The sequence below is a fragment of the Hippichthys cyanospilos genome, chromosome 10 (genome assembly GCF_059441005.1).
Source record: "Hippichthys cyanospilos isolate Australia breed blue-spotted pipefish chromosome 10, RoL_Hcya_1.0, whole genome shotgun sequence".
Classification (NCBI taxonomy): domain Eukaryota; kingdom Metazoa; phylum Chordata; class Actinopteri; order Syngnathiformes; family Syngnathidae; genus Hippichthys; species Hippichthys cyanospilos.
Window position 1 is genome coordinate 10,037,179 of NC_142378.1, and position 15,565 is coordinate 10,052,743.

At 43.7% G+C, this 15,565-nt stretch overlaps 1 protein-coding gene across 1 annotated transcript; it reads left to right on the plus strand.

The window, feature by feature from the left end:
• The first annotated feature begins 202 nt into the window (after nucleotides 1-202).
• On the plus strand, nucleotides 203-2,330 carry hes1 (hes family bHLH transcription factor 1). The gene is made up of 4 exons (XM_088425669.1): nucleotides 203-1,057; nucleotides 1,134-1,229; nucleotides 1,340-1,427; nucleotides 1,511-2,330. Exons 1-4 carry the CDS (start codon nucleotides 950-952, stop codon nucleotides 2,038-2,040), a joined length of 822 nt encoding a protein of 273 aa, XP_088281795.1. The 5' UTR covers nucleotides 203-949; the 3' UTR covers nucleotides 2,041-2,330.
• Nucleotides 2,331-15,565: the final 13,235 nt, after the last annotated feature.

The window sequence follows — 15,565 nt, forward strand, 5'->3', positions numbered from 1 at the left end:
AGATAGATAGATAGATAGATAGATAGATAGATAGATAGATAGATAGATAGATAGATAGATAGATAGATAGATAGATAGATAGATAGATAGATAGATAGATAGATAGATAGATAGATAGATAGATAGATAGATAGATAGCACAAGTGTTTGTTCCACATGTTTCCATTGTCAATAATATCAATAGATGCGTTGCATTTAAAGTAGACAAAAGAAAACTTCTCAATGTGTTGACAGTGAATCAAAATAAATAGAAGCGTATATGAATAAACTGTAGTTTAAATAGTTTGGCTGTGTTGCAATTGCCTAAGTTGGTTAAGTGAACGCTTCTCAATATTTGGAACAAAAAAATGTACGTTAAATAAATTATAATCCCTTTCCGAAAATCTAATAAAAATCATTTTATTGGAACGTTGTCATGTCATCACGCAGCGGGGGCGCGTTCAGGTCTCGTGCGTGTGCCGTAATTGTTTATCTTGCCGCTCCGGGAGCGAAAGGGTGCCTCTCGGCTCGCGCCTGCTCCCGGTGCGGGTGCCCGCCGTGTGATGATTGAAGACTGGAAGGCAGTTTCCCGGCTGCGCCCTCAGCCCGGGCGGCGCGCCATTGGCCGCCAGCTGCGGGCCGCCACGCAGCCAATGGGAGGGCGCCGACCACGAGCCGTCCTCCCTCGGGCCGCGTGCGCCTCGTCCTGATTGGTGGGAAGTTAGTGTGGGAAAGAAAGTTTGGGAAGTTTCACACGAGCCGTTCGCGTGCGGGGCAAGATATAAATACACGCCACACGCAGACGCGCCGACACACACAGACACACGCTCGCAGCGGCACGTCGCCCACTCGGATTCTAACTTGGTGCTCTGACGTGACGCGGGATTCTTTGGACCACTTCTTCTTTGCATTGGTGGACCATATATATTTTTTTGCTCCTTTTTGAGGGATAATTGATTTGGCCATTAAGATGCCTGCCGACATGATGGAAAAATCGTCCTCTTCTCCGGTCGCTGCCACCCCGGCAAGCATGAATTCGACCCCCGATAAACCCAAAACAGCCTCCGAACACAGAAAGGTGAGTCACTTCCATATTTAGCGCGCCTTTTGCGCACACTTGGATGTGTATTAACGCCGAGTTCGTTATTTCCAAGTCTTCCAAGCCAATTATGGAGAAACGGAGACGAGCCCGAATCAACGAGAGTTTGGGCCAGCTTAAAACTCTTATCTTGGATGCGCTCAAGAAAGATGTAAGTTCCCTCGCGAAAGTGGAGTGGGGTTGGGAAGAAAATGCAAAGAAACTCGAGAAAAATGTGGCGTCGATCGCTTGGGTTTCTAATTGTGCGTGTGTGCATTTTAGAGCTCCAGACACTCCAAGCTTGAGAAAGCGGACATCCTGGAGATGACAGTGAAACATCTGCGGAACCTCCAAAGAGCTCAAATGACCGGTGAGTTTGAGTTCCTCGGCTCAGCAACACATTAGAACAAATAGATCAATATAACAATTAATCGCTGCTATTTTCTGGTGCAGCTGCGCTCAACACGGACCCTACAGTGCTGGGCAAGTACCGCGCCGGTTTCAGCGAGTGCATGAACGAAGTGACCCGCTTTCTGTCCACCTGCGAGGGCGTCAACACAGAAGTCCGAACGCGGCTCCTCGGCCACCTGGCCAGCTGCATGACGCAGATCAACGCCATGAACTACCCCAGTCAGCATCAGATCCCTCCGGCCGCCGGCCCAACGCACCCCTCGTTCGGCCAGCCCATGGTCCAGATCCCCGGGTCCTCCCCGCAGGTGCTGCCCATGAGCGTGCCGTGTAAGGGAGCCCCCTCCCCGGCCGCTTTACCCAACTCGGACGCCACAAAAGTGTACGGCGGCTTCCAGATTGTGCCTGCCACGGACGGACAGTTTGCTTTCCTCATACCCAACGCGGCGTTCGCACCTAACGGCGCCGTCATCCCCGTGTACGCCAACAGTCCCGGGACGCCGGTTCCGGTGCCGGCTGCGGTCTCTCCCGGAGCCCCCTCGGGAAACACGGACTCGGTGTGGCGGCCCTGGTGAACGCTGCCAAGGAGCGGAAAGACTTTCAAAATGACCCTTAGTTCTTTTTTCTTGCGCCATGTTAGATTTTTTTTGGTTATTATTATCAAATGGAAAAAAGAGTATGCACTATATTTGTACAAAGCGAGTAAAGTTCATATTGAAATGAGATTTGTATTGTGGAAGTCCGTTCACTGCATTTTAAAGAAAATATATATACAGTTGTCTTTCTTACTTTTTGAAGCCAAAGATGTTTTATGCGCTTATGCCGTTCTTCGTTTTGGAAGACAAATAAATTTTTTACTTCTGAACACTCTTGAAGTTGGTCTTTGTTTCAACTTAAACCATGCATTTTCGTAGTTCATTTCTAACCGACGGAAATGTTGTTTCCCGTCAAATGCTTGCGAAAGCTAAGAATAAAATGAAATTTACACGCGTTAACTAAATTGTAAACAATAAACAAATGCTCGTGTTTTGCACAAACTATTCACGAGGTGACTTTTCCATTTTGAACCAAACGGGTGCTGGCACAATGCAGTATACTGCGACAGACCAACTTAATGAATCACTCAAATAAAAGTGTTTGAAGTCTTAAAAGATCAGAGCGCCAGTTTGACTTGACTGTGTTCCAGGTTTACACTCCAGGTGTCTTCCAGTGGTCACGTACGCCATCTAGCAGCGTAAAGGAGCATCGCATCCCGCTTATGGTGTTGGAGGTGGAACCCCAGTCAGTGGCAAACGCTTCAAGTGTCTGCTTGTACACCGTAAATATATATTCTCTCATTTAAAGAGTTGAGTTAGGAAAATATATTCCCATTCATTTCGTATTTGTATCAAATTAAAAATGGAGCAGTAGGGTTGTTTATTGTATAACACATCTGCTTCACAGTTCTGAGGTTCACACTTCCCTCCTGCATATAGTTGGAAATATGCATGCTCTGCTAGTGGTATTTTGACTACACTCCCACATTCTAAAAACATGCATGTTAGCGTCACTGAATTGTCTATTATGTGCTTTAGGTATGAATATGAATAAGCGCAATTACAACTGTAGTAACCAATCCAGGGTGTAGACCGCATCTCACTAAGGCTCACCCAGACCTTAATGAGGACTATACAAGAGTAAATAGTTAGCTTTTAAGTAGCTTAAGCGCACTTCATGTACAGTAAATGCTCAAACCTTGGGTTGATATGACAGCATTTAGCTGTCATGGTCAGATGATGTCAATGTTTCCATTTCAAGTTCGTCGGGATTTATTTCTTAATTGTATAAATGAGCAAAGGGCTATTTTGGTGAAGTCTTTCCACGTTAAAGGAAATAATGGGTTGCACAGTGAACTAGTAGTTAGTCCTGTTTGTCTTGCATCAGGATTGAATCTCAGCTCTGACTTTTCTCTGGATATTTCATGTTCTCCCTGTGCTCGTGTGGGTTTTTTCTGTGTGTTCTGATGTGATCCCACAGTCCAGAATCATGCACACTAAGTTAACTGAGGACTGTGCCCATAGATTTTAATATGTTTATATGCAGTCAAAAACACACATTTGGGTTATGAAAGGCCATGTTAAAACAAAACAAAAAAAGAAAACATGGAATTTTGCTGAGAATCTTAGTCCTGTGCATGCTCTATCTGCAAGAAATGTTGGTCTTATGAATCTAGGAAGTTCCTGTATGTGTGGTGATGCTCCTTACCCGCCATAACAAAAACTGAAGCCACTGGTGTTCAGTTCATGTTACCGGCCATTTTCAAGTCTAACTGGAATACACTGATTTCTCTGCAACGTTTTCATCTTATTATCGGTCTTTAAGGCGAAAATAACATGTGTATACTTATCTGGCACGCAACTCAAAAGATATGCAGTACAGACAAGGAGCAAGGAGGAAAATGATTGCTTCATTAGCGTGGTGAGTGTCACGAATATCTAATGTTTTTTTACTGACAGTTGAAAGTAAGCTGAATTGTCATCTTCAGAAACTGGATTTTGGCCTGTGACTTGATGTAAAAACATTTTATAGCGGTGGTCGGATGATATCATTATTTTCGTTTCATGCTGACGGAGATGTATTAGCTAATAGTATAAGTGAGGGTATGAATATATGTGGACATTTTTTGACCGGAAAAGAGAAAAAGCTCATCAAAGTCCAAAACAAATTCAAAAAACAAGTTCAAATTTGTCTCCACTGGATAGGCTATATGGAGAAAAGTACTTATAAAAGTCATAGGTTGGGCTAAACTCATTAGTCCCCTCTGAATTTGAATAATGTTATTTTTTTTTCCCAATTGTAGGTTTCCATTTTGTGGGAAAAGATTGAGGAACGTCCTTCTATTTACAGTGCTTGGACGAGTTTGGCTTGGAAAGACCCAATCAATCACCTTTGTGGTGTGTCACAATGAAAAATAGTTCAGAAGACTCAGCAACCTTCCAAGATGAAAATAGGCCTTTGTAGGAGGACCATACAAAAGAGGTGCGACAACTAATCGAATACCATATCAATAATCATAATAATAATCTTTTTTGATGATATATTGTTTGAACACCTATTTAAAATGTGCCATTTACGGGCCAAACCAATAACTGAACTATAGTATATTTGTTTATGTATTTTTGCAGTCAGTTTGAAGTATTTTTAGTCATTTCTAATCATTACTTACAGCCCTACTATGCAGCATATGTTCTTGCATGTAAACCCCCTGTAGGTCTGTGCCCATGCTTCGTTTATCGAGGTTTCTGTGTGGCATTGAATTAACAGAATAAAGGTGTGAATATCTGCAGAAAAGCTGAGCTTGGTTCTGAAAGCCAAATCGTACCACTTTTGGGATGATCCACTGTAATACACACTACAGAGTGAAGCATTATATTACAATAGATATCCTATTAGAGAGGCATTCTTTAGCTTTCATGTGGCTAACAGCATCCTGATAGTGGGCTGTGTATTTAGTCAGAGCCGTGTGATGCCAGGGGGTATCATGTTTAACATCCAGCCATGTGGTAGCGCTCTTCTTTGCCCAGGTGTGTGTGCCCCCTCCAGCTATCCCGGTGTGGCCCTTCTTCTTTGAAGTATGTTTGTGTGGCTGTGTGTGTGCGAGTGTGCGTTTGCGTGTGTGTATCAGTGTGTGCAGGTGTTTGCAATTATCAACGCGCTAAGAGGCACAAAGTGTGGATAAGTGCCATCATTTTGAATTTCCATCACACCTTTATGTGGGGGCCATGCATCCCTGTTTGATTGTAGCCATGTGTATGTGCCGGTGTCTTGTGCTGCGTTTGAGGACGTGCCTGGCCAAAGGGCACAGTGAGGATGGCAGTGGAGAATTGACCATGTGTTTGAGAAGGATCAGGAGGGAATTCAAGGAAAGGCCTCAACACTCTTAAAACGGATCGCTCAAATATACCTTAAAATGTTTGGCGCAACCTAGCTGAAACAACCAATCGAGGATGATAATGTTTCAATCAATCCAAATAGGTGAGAGAAATGTATAACTTTCAACAAGATATTGGTTGATTTTCCTACAACTCCACCCCCCCAAAAAAGAAAATACCAGGATACATTTTCACACCTGTGGACAATTTAGTGGGTTCAATATCCTCCTGAGAGCCAGTCTATTCATTTATGTCCATCGTTGTGTCCATTTTGTCTTAGCAAGGCAAAAACATTCATTGCATCACACCCAACCATGAGACATCTTTGGAAAAGTTGGGATGTCCTCTGCTGAACACATGAGAACTTAGTAGGGTAGCTTGCATGAGTAAAAAATATAAACCAAAAACAACACGTTGACTAAATGTCTCGCCAGTCTTGTCCTAGTCATTGTTGTCCTTCCAGCAGCAGTCTCCAAGTGAACCTGACATGCGCATGAGAAAGAAATGTGTGACAGAAGGTGTACGGTGAGACGAGAGAGCGTAGGGAAGATGTTACAAAGAGATGCTGTAATAGATCGGAATCTGAATATAAACTCTGCTTCTCGGTTTTCATGTTTGGTCAGCTACGGGCCCCACTCTAGTTCGACGATCCCCGATTACGACCAAGGGGTGGAAACGGGAAGGGATAATGGTGGTTTTTGAGACATGGTTTGGACCAAATTTGGGGTTTTACTGTCATTTTCGGACTTGACATACTAGAGTATAGGTTTGAATTGGATTTTGGTTGAGGTTAAGGTAAAGTTTAGTTAAGGTTAGTTTTAGGGGCTACGAAATGCATTATGTTATTAGGGTATCCACAGTATGATAGAAAAACAACTTGTGCATGTGATTGAGTGTGTGTGCATGATGATTGTGTGTGGAGGGGGGGGCATAAATTCGGTGAGCCAACAGCGTTGGTCAAATTCTGTTTCTGAAATTCTGGTCAATGTAACCACTATCATCTTAACACAAGGGGAAAGGTTTACCAATCCATTTTTAGAATATAGCACACAGACTAGCAATGAGCCTCCCGCTGGTGAGAGCATCTCCACGCAAGCAACGCCACACACGCACGCAGATTCAAAAGCGTTCCCAGTGCAGTCCAGCTGCACTCAAACGTAGCGTCGCGCTTCCTGCCCCACGAGACCCGGGCCACAGCTGGACGCAGGACGTCTGGGCGGCACGTGGTGTGACCCGGACAACACCCAGCTGCCGAGCCCTCCCAACCGCCTCCCTCAACATCTTCATGATTCCTTCCCGTCCGCAGAACAGCTTTACGAGCCTCTCCAATTACCCGGCGCAGTGGCCGAGCTGCGGCGCTGACCGCACACATGTCACAACACGACCGGGGGGTTAGCCGCCATGCGTGTCCATTAACTTTTCCCACACTCCGCGTGCGTGCAGGGAGCGAGGGGATGGAGGCGGAGGGGGGGGGGTTCCTCCTCTGCTTCCTCTTTGGCTGCTAAGTGCTACCATATGCTCCTCTCCCTCTCTCTTTCGCTAACTCACGGTTAGGCTCCCTCTCTCTATTGGCCCGTCACTGGGGCTGTCTTTGATTGCGGCCCAGACAAGCGAGAGCTTTATGATTTAAGCCCTGGGCTTGCTGTACCAAGCCCTGGACTCATTTCGAAGACAAGCCCCCCTCTCCCTCCCTCCTTCCTCCTCCTCCTGCAGTTGCAGAGGAAGGCTGTTTTCTGGCAGGAAATGAATAGCTCCCAGATGAGTGCAGGAACCTGAGAGGTCGTGAGAAAGAGGCGAATCCCCCCCTCTCCGCAAGGCCCGGCCTGCTGCCAGCCGCCAGGGGAATGTGGGAGAGCGCCTCTCTGACACACGCATCAACCCCTCCGCCGTCCACCGCACCGCCTGACTGGCTGGCTGCCGGCCCCTGCGCCCACAATAGACTCCGAGGCAGTACGAGCGCCACCGAGACCGGCGCACGGAAAACCGGTGGAGCGGGAGATGCATGCGTGGGTGGAAGTGGATCAGCGTGTGTTGTACGCTTCCAATCCCGCCCCATGTCTGTAATGTTAGGAGTGTGTGAGTGGAGTTTACATATGACCCGCCCGCACGCACACTTACACGGTCACTCACGAGCCTTCCTCCCTCTCTCCCAAAGGCAAACACTCAGTCGCTGGTGCAGGTGTTCCTTCTCAGGAGCAAAGGGTTTTCCCCTTCCCCTCCCCGTGTGCTAGACTAACATTTATTCCTCGTGATGTTGACGCTGTTATGCTTGGATGTGCTATGATGTTTAGCTGCAGCCGTATAGGAATACTTTAGGGTCTTTTTTTTTTTTCAAGCCAGTCTACTTCGGCTTTAGTTTGACATGTGGAGTTAAACTAATTACACAGTCAATGATGTTTCAATTTGCGACTACATATGAATGGACCAAATTTTCTCTGAAAAGTGTAGAGTCGGCTGTGGATCTGAAGACAATTAGGTTTAGTAATAACCCATGGCAGCAGCATGGTAGACTAGTAGTTAGCGCATAGGTGGCATTGGCTGGCGACCAGTCCTGGGCACCCAGCTTCTTGTCCAAAGTCAGCTGAGGTATGTTCCAGATCACCCACAACTTTATTGGGAAAACGCCTTATACATTTTTCCCCCCTCAAAGTTTGTGAACAGTTTCAACATTTCCTGCCTTACTTTAAGTATAAGTCTAGCATATGCACGCTGTGGGTAGAGTTTTCTATTTTGGGTATTTTCCTAAAATAGCCAGAAGAGGGTGTTTGCGCTGTCGTGAAAGGACACAGCAGATTCCTCGTCAATCAAAACAGCTCCCAACTTAGTCCCTTTAAACATCAGGTCCCTCACAAGGGTCGCAGGCTTGCTGGTGCCTATCCCAGCTGACTTTGGGCAGTAAGCGGGGGACACCCTGTACTGGTTGTCAGCCAATTGCAGGGCACACTGGGACGAAGAACCATTCAGGCACTCAGTGAAGCCAGACGCCAGCTAGAATTTAACTCGGGTCCCTTAACTGTAAGGCGGATGTGCTAACCACTGCTCCACAGAACTGCCCATGCAAAAGTTCAATCTTTTTTTTAATCAATCCTTTTTCTTGAGACTTCCCAAATTTCTTGAGAGAACCCAAATACAAAGCATACATTTTATTATAAAATGATTAGTAAACCATTTGAAAATATACAAATCTAAATCCTCTGCATTTGGAGTCACAAACTCAAGGGTCATTGGGTATTTTAAGATCTGTGTGTGAAATAGGGATTGCGATGGCTGTTTCAATGTGTGTTAGCATCCACTATTGGTGAAAATTTGAGGCCTCTGTCTGCTCCTGTGTGACAAAATCTCCCCAAATCTAGTGTTAATGTAGAGTATTCCGTGTAGAGCATGGCGAAATGGGCAGTATTTATATGAAGTAACCTACTTTCTAGCTAGCTATCATAACATTGATTCGGGTAGGCCTTGCAGTGGATACATGTGGTCCTCGGGGGCCCGTTGGCACCAGATTGGTCATCCTGGATTCCGAAGTTTTCCATAGTTATCTCATCATCAGTTGTGCCATTACGGACCTTACAATGTTCACCAGGAAAGTCATGCTGGACCATGCCTTCCCATAAAGATGTCCAAAATTGGCAAACCCATTGGATTGATCCTGTTTTACTGATTGAGAAGTTTGCCCTAGTATAACGACCCTTTCAAATAAGTGCTTGAATTCACAAAAAAAGTTCATTTACAGTACGATGTTAACAATACTACGTCCTCTCTTAGCAGTGGTCCCAATGACTCATTGCCCAAATGTGTTTTTTCCCCCACTTCTCCAAGTATCTCACACACTCTTTCTTTGTTTCACACTCTCTCGCACACGCTTACACACACATACACACACACACACACACACACACTGTTTGTGCAACGCTCCTATGGTAACCTGTCGAGCCAGTAAACAGGGCAAGCTGTCTATATTCCAATCCCACAAGTCGACTTGCCCATTTTCCTTGGCTCGCCCAGCGAGGCGACAAAAACCCCAGCGGAGGCTCCCACCACCAGCAGCCCATTCAAACGTCAGCCACCTCATTTGAAGTCGCACACTGCTATGTAAATCCACTGTTTTTCTCACCAGCGCTGCCCCTCACGCACACGTACTTAGGCGGCGGTGGTCATGTGACATCCACGGATTGTGTCTCAATGGGCAGTCGCCTTTACGAGCAGTTTGTATAGCGTATCCCCCTCCCCAGGTTAGCGCTACGTAAACATGTTGATGCGGACATGGCACCCATACCAAGCTGTCATTTACTAAATTGGCAAAGTCCCCAATTCTGAGCACTGACAGTGATGACCCCATCACACTGTGCCTTTGTGTGACCTGTCCTCCAGCTACTCTGAAATCCGAGGCCAATTGAGTGGGAGGGTCCCCTCCATACATCTACAACAAACAAATAACCAGGCAATACGTTCTCACCATACCAACTTCCAAACTGTCTGTCTGGCTGGTTTTAATTGTGCGAAGCATTCGCTTGTGAAACAGGCTTTTTTTTTTTTTTCACCAATTTAGCATCAACACAAAAAAAAAAAATAATCAAAATGAAACAAATAGTGTGTTATGACCTATATTATTATGTTTTTTTAAGCATGCACTAGTGGTGGTTACTAAGTCTGGAATACAAAAAATATTCTATATGTAGAGGTGAACTGATTTACTGAAAAGTCATCAATTACCAAAATAATCTATAAATGTTTTTGGTTATTTTTGACCAAATGCTCCAAATTTCAGCCTCTCAACTGGAAATACAGTCTTCTCTGTTCTTCTTATTGTTGTATGAAAACAAGCTGATAAACATGAATCAAAACAAGACATTTGCAAATATCTGCTTGTACTTTGAAAAAACTGTGTTCAACATGTTTTGCCTTTTTAAGCCACTTAATAAACCAGAAAAACAAATCAGAAACTGTTTTCGGTGACATGATTCAGGAAAAAAACAACACATAAATGGGTGAAAACTGACACATTTTTCCAAATCCAATGAACTGATTACTGAACAAAATAATTGTCATTTTATTCAATTACTTAGATAATAATAATTTGTAGCCCTACACTCTAAAAACATTTGTGTTGAAAACTAAACCAATTATGTGTCCAAAAAGAACCAACCTACTAGCTTTGGGGCTATTTTATGCAAAACAACCCAGACATCTGGGTCAAATTGATCCAGATATTGGGTTGGAACACGAAAAGACATTTTGCTAAAGTGTGTTGCTGTGACTTGCAAAACATTGCATACTTTTTTCTTTTTTTTTTTAAGATTTATACGACTGCACATTTTCTAAAGTTCCTGAATAAAATACACATAGAGTTTTTAGTCATGTGACAACAGTGAACTGCCAGGTCACATTCATCCAACTTCCACACAACAACCAAACAACAAACATCACTTTTCTGTGCTCAAATAGAGGTGAGCAGGTTGTGAAAGACCCGAACAATAATAGATGAGGCAAAGACAACCCAATGGAGGGAGAGCGAGATTTATTTTGACTTTCTGTCTCTCTTTTACTCGCTCCACATTACCAGCGGCCAAAACGGCCATGCCCCAAAACCTCATGCTTCCCCTCTTCAATTTGCTTCTTAAATTGAAGTGATTGGAAATATTCAGGTTCCACTATTTCAGCCATTTCAGCACTGTCAAGTATTTACACTAACGTTACATGTCCTCAACGCACATGCAGGGCCCTTTTGCATTAACACACAGCTCACATACAGGTTGCATTTATTTGGGAGTGAAAATGACCTCACAAAAATCAAATTTCACAAAAAAATCGAATTGAGCGTTAACCCCTGCAGGGTGAACATAGCTTTCTTAATTGTCTATTTTTCAACTCCACGTCAAAATCATGGTCAATAGAATGGCATAAGGATAACCACGGGATCATTTTTCAGTGATATTTGCCAATTAAGCCTTAGCTGTTTTTGATAAGGCATGTCTACCCCAGCATTGGCCAGCTGCTACATCTGGCGGCGACTTCCAACATTCAATGTTGCTTCCTCTCCACGATCTAGTTTTTTATTTATTTATTTTTTCAATTTTGGCTTAAGCTGTATTCACTGCATTGCATGCGGACCCGTGCACAAGTGCGTTAGGTCTGTTAAGGTCACGTGTGTTCTCCTGGCTGGCTTGACAGTAATATTTTAAGTGTGTTTGGTGTTTGTTTGCACATACACGCAGGGCTGAGATCAATTACCATGGCCTAGAGGAGTAACACACTCAAGTTACCACGTTTGGCTGTATGATCTATGAAGCCTGCTCTCGCGTGGCCGCTTTTATTTTCCTCCGTGGGCCTCTTTAAGATGAAGGGAAAGGGAAAGTTGATGTTTTTCAGTTGTTTTTTTTTTTTTTTGGGGGGGGGGGGGGGGGGGGGGGGGGGTTGGGGGCTGTATGAATCCATCAGGAGAATCTGATGTTCAACATTCTTCCTTGGGAAAAGAGCTGGAAGCCAGACAACGATGTCCGTGAATGACAAATCGACTTGTAAAATCACAATTCTGGTTGTTTAAAGTGTAACGTTGCCCACCCACACAAACACAAATACATACACAAGTACATACATGCACACACATACACTCACAGGCTGTCAATGGTGCAATCTGCAAAAGTGTTTAGTACAGATGAATCGCTAAACTAAGCACTACACACTTTACTCTAATTCAGTGCTTCTCAAATATTCGGGCAAGTACCTGTGGGTGGGTGCGAGGTGATGCACTTTAGTTTACACTTGGTTGTTTTTTTCTGTTGTAGACTAAGCTGTAACCCTTATGAACGCTGGAAAAAAAATAATGAACAGTTGTAGAAAGTTGATTGATATTGCATTTTTCTTTTGTTAATGTTGAAAAGGATACAGGATAAAGTATGCTTATACAATTTATAGAGATAATAATACTATTTATAGTCAACCCGTCGAGTTGGGGGGGTGCAAAGTTTTCTCTTTCCTAGGGGGACCTTGGCAAAATATAATTGAGAAGCACTGCCCCAATTGCTGCTTTACTATTATATAGGGTTCTGATGCCAACTCGTGACATCTTTTCAGCACTCTGACAAAACAGTACAGCTTTCTTTTCAAATTTTTGACAGCTAAGCAAGTTTTGCCAGCTCTAATTCACTCTGCTTTTACCTTTACGATGGTAAAATGTTGTATAGCAAATTATTTTTTGTGTATGATGACACCTTGAGCTCTGAAAGGACCACATCGTTTGAAATGCAATTGTTTTTGATGGAAACTGGTGTTTTGAAAGATGTCTAAATAGTCAAATATTGTCTCCAACTGTAAGTTTCATCCAAAAATCCGATTGTCGTGAGCATCCTTTGTTTTACTTTTGCTCTGTGTGGTTTACAACAGACATTTGTTGCATCACTTGAGTGTTCAGAGACTCAAAATGGAATTATCCCAGCTCCCTCGGGTGCTTACACTCAAACACAGCCTAAGATGTGGCGTGGACCTTCGCTTAATCCTCTTTTAGGTGTTAGAGCCACAAGGAGCTGGTCATAGAGATACGACCACCCGGTACAAAAAAAGGCAAGCTGCTGTTGCTCAGATTATGTGAGGCTATACAATATACTCTGGCCATGCCGTTTAGCATTTGGAAAAAGCTCACGTGTGGCTTTATACTATGCTGTATCGGTTTTATGCCGCCCACCTCATGATGCTCTGTTGCCTCACCTTTATGCTGTGTGTTTCCAAACACTCCCACAAAACCCTCTTATTACAGCTTGCGTCAGAAAAGTGTATTTGTGTGTCCGTTTATATATATATATATATATATATATATATATATATATATATATATATATATATATATATATATATATATATATATATATATATATATATATGAAGAGAGAGAGAGAGAGAGAGAGAGAGAGAGTCTCTGTTGTGTGGTCAGTTATTTACACTTTTTATTTTTTTGCTATAAGAAAAAATGGACTCCTTTTTCCCCCAAAATTAGTGGAAAATTAGCAGGCCCCGACCGATTAATCAGCCAGCCCATTTATAGGCCAATTATGGCCTTTCAAACATTGGTCAAAATAATTGGCCAAATGCCTGATATTTAAGCTTCTTACCTCGAACAATTTACAGTTGTATGCAAATAATAATTATGTATTACACTGGTGTCAATGAATTCTCACATATAGATCCTGAAATTTGTTGATAAGGTCATAATGCGGACTTGTCATTCAAAACAAAGCAAATCCTACATTTTATGAGCAATGATTAGGGGAGCAATTCAAGAAAGTTGTGCAAAGAATTGTCTTGGATGTCACGACTTTATAGAAAAGTTAAAGGCACAGTTTGTTTAAAAAAAATCTTCAAATATGTAGGGCAACATAATTTAAGCATAAATGTGTTCAATTTGGCACCCATTGAACTACTAATAGGACACATTTGCCTTATTTTTTTAAACAATATAGTTATATTCATATTTGTATATGCGTGATTGAAATCTACAGTCAACATTTACTTGAATTTTCAAACTGGGTCACAATATACAGTAACAGGTGGGTTAAATGCATAGGCGGGGATCATAACATTTTTCTTTTCCAAAAAGTGAATGAAATGATACACAGCTCTCAGTGCGCTCTTATATAAATGGACACAAACTTGTGTGTCATCCAGTAAGAGTGATTGTGATGAGCGTGTGGCATCTTTTCTTCGCTGAGCGATGTGGCTCGGCCCCCGAAGCCGTGTCTGTGCCTGCTCCTGCGCCTGACCCTCCACACACGATGTCAGAGTAATTGACAGTGACTGGAAATATGCGGCATCATTGAGCAGCGACCTGTGTGACTAACAGGGTTAGGGCCCCCCTCTTTGGGACTGACCCCTCCTCTGAAGCCATCAGTGATATTCAATTTGTGTTAAAGCTCCCTTTGAGGAGCTCCCAGGGGCCCGATTTGATTAACATATTTTATGGAGAGCCCTCAGATGTTTCTCTGGCGTATTAATGATAGACAGAAACGGTTCTGACTGCCTACGTGATGACGGTGACAGTCCGGTAGAGGTCTATGAACGCCTCTGTGGTGAAAAACTGAAAGGGATCCCGCGGCTTTATTGACAGCTGGACCGTGCCCACTTGAGGCTAATCAGAAGTGATTCATGTCGGCGAGTCACAATGCTGCAGAGAATTGAATTTGTTTCATCTACGCTTCTCCCCATCACTTATCGGCGGAATGAGCCACAACGCTAATAAATGGAGGCGAGACAATAGGCGGCGTTTGTAAGGCTACTTTTCCCACAGTCCTATCTGTCACCAAATGGACGCACACTGACATTAGGACAAAGCGTCAGACAGATGCACACTGAAGCTCGACTTCCGAGAGCTTCTACTGTAAGGGCATTCCTGTTCCCTCACGCCTCCGTCATTGTCTGCTGCAGCCGCGCCGCCCACAAAAGACGCGTCTCGCTCTCTCGTTGCCTCAGCGCCGCGCAGTAGTAAAACGTATCCACGTTACCCCGTAAAGGAGAAAACATTTATAGCCGTTAGGCGAGATCTGTACGTGTAAGGATTCTCTTTCACAGTCTTGTTAAAACCCCAAACTTTTTCACTACCTGCTTTGGTCGGCCAGATCATTTAAATTCAGAGACCCTTGTGAATCTTTGCTTTTGTTTCCAGAAAAATACTCTCCCAATAGATGCAGCGGGACATCCTGCAAAGACCTCTGGAACCTGAACAATAACGCTCAAATGAATTCCCCTCAAATCAAGTCAGACACATAAGTAGCTCTATGTACAAAGAATGTAAAGGCTCACACAGTATATGAGGCAGCAAGAGTAAAATAAGAAAAAGGTAAGGTTTCGACCCCGAAAGACAGCCATGACAAAAGCGAGCGCAAGGACAAAACGAGAACAGGTGGTCATTGCTAAGATCCTGCGTTGCCTCACTCCCACTCCCAGACGTGAAATCAGACAGAGGGTTTTAGATTTCACTGATAAAGACCACAGGTTTGTTTGCTCTGTTTATCTGCAAGATGTGTGAAAAGATGGCGAACAAAGTGTGCAGGAATTGTTTGTCAGGGAAGACCAAACTAGCGGCTCGGTGTGGCAATGGTTAGCATGTCCACTTCACAGATCTGGAAACCGAGTTGAACTCCACCTTTCTCCGGCCTTCTTGTGTGGGGTTTGCATGTTCTCCTCAAGCCTGTGTGGCTTCTCT

What these genes read in the sequence shown, in the direction of transcription:
- hes1 (XM_088425669.1), top strand. Translation starts at nt 950, where the DNA reads ATGCCTGCCGACATGATGGAAAAATCGTCCTCTTCTCCGGTCGCTGCC. An exon ending in CAGCCTCCGAACACAGAAAG is followed by an intron (nt 1,058 to 1,133) that starts GTGAGTCACTTC and finishes GTTATTTCCAAG; the next exon opens with TCTTCCAAGCCAATTATGGA. An exon ending in CCAAAGAGCTCAAATGACCG is followed by an intron (nt 1,428 to 1,510) that starts GTGAGTTTGAGT and finishes TTTCTGGTGCAG; the next exon opens with CTGCGCTCAACACGGACCCT.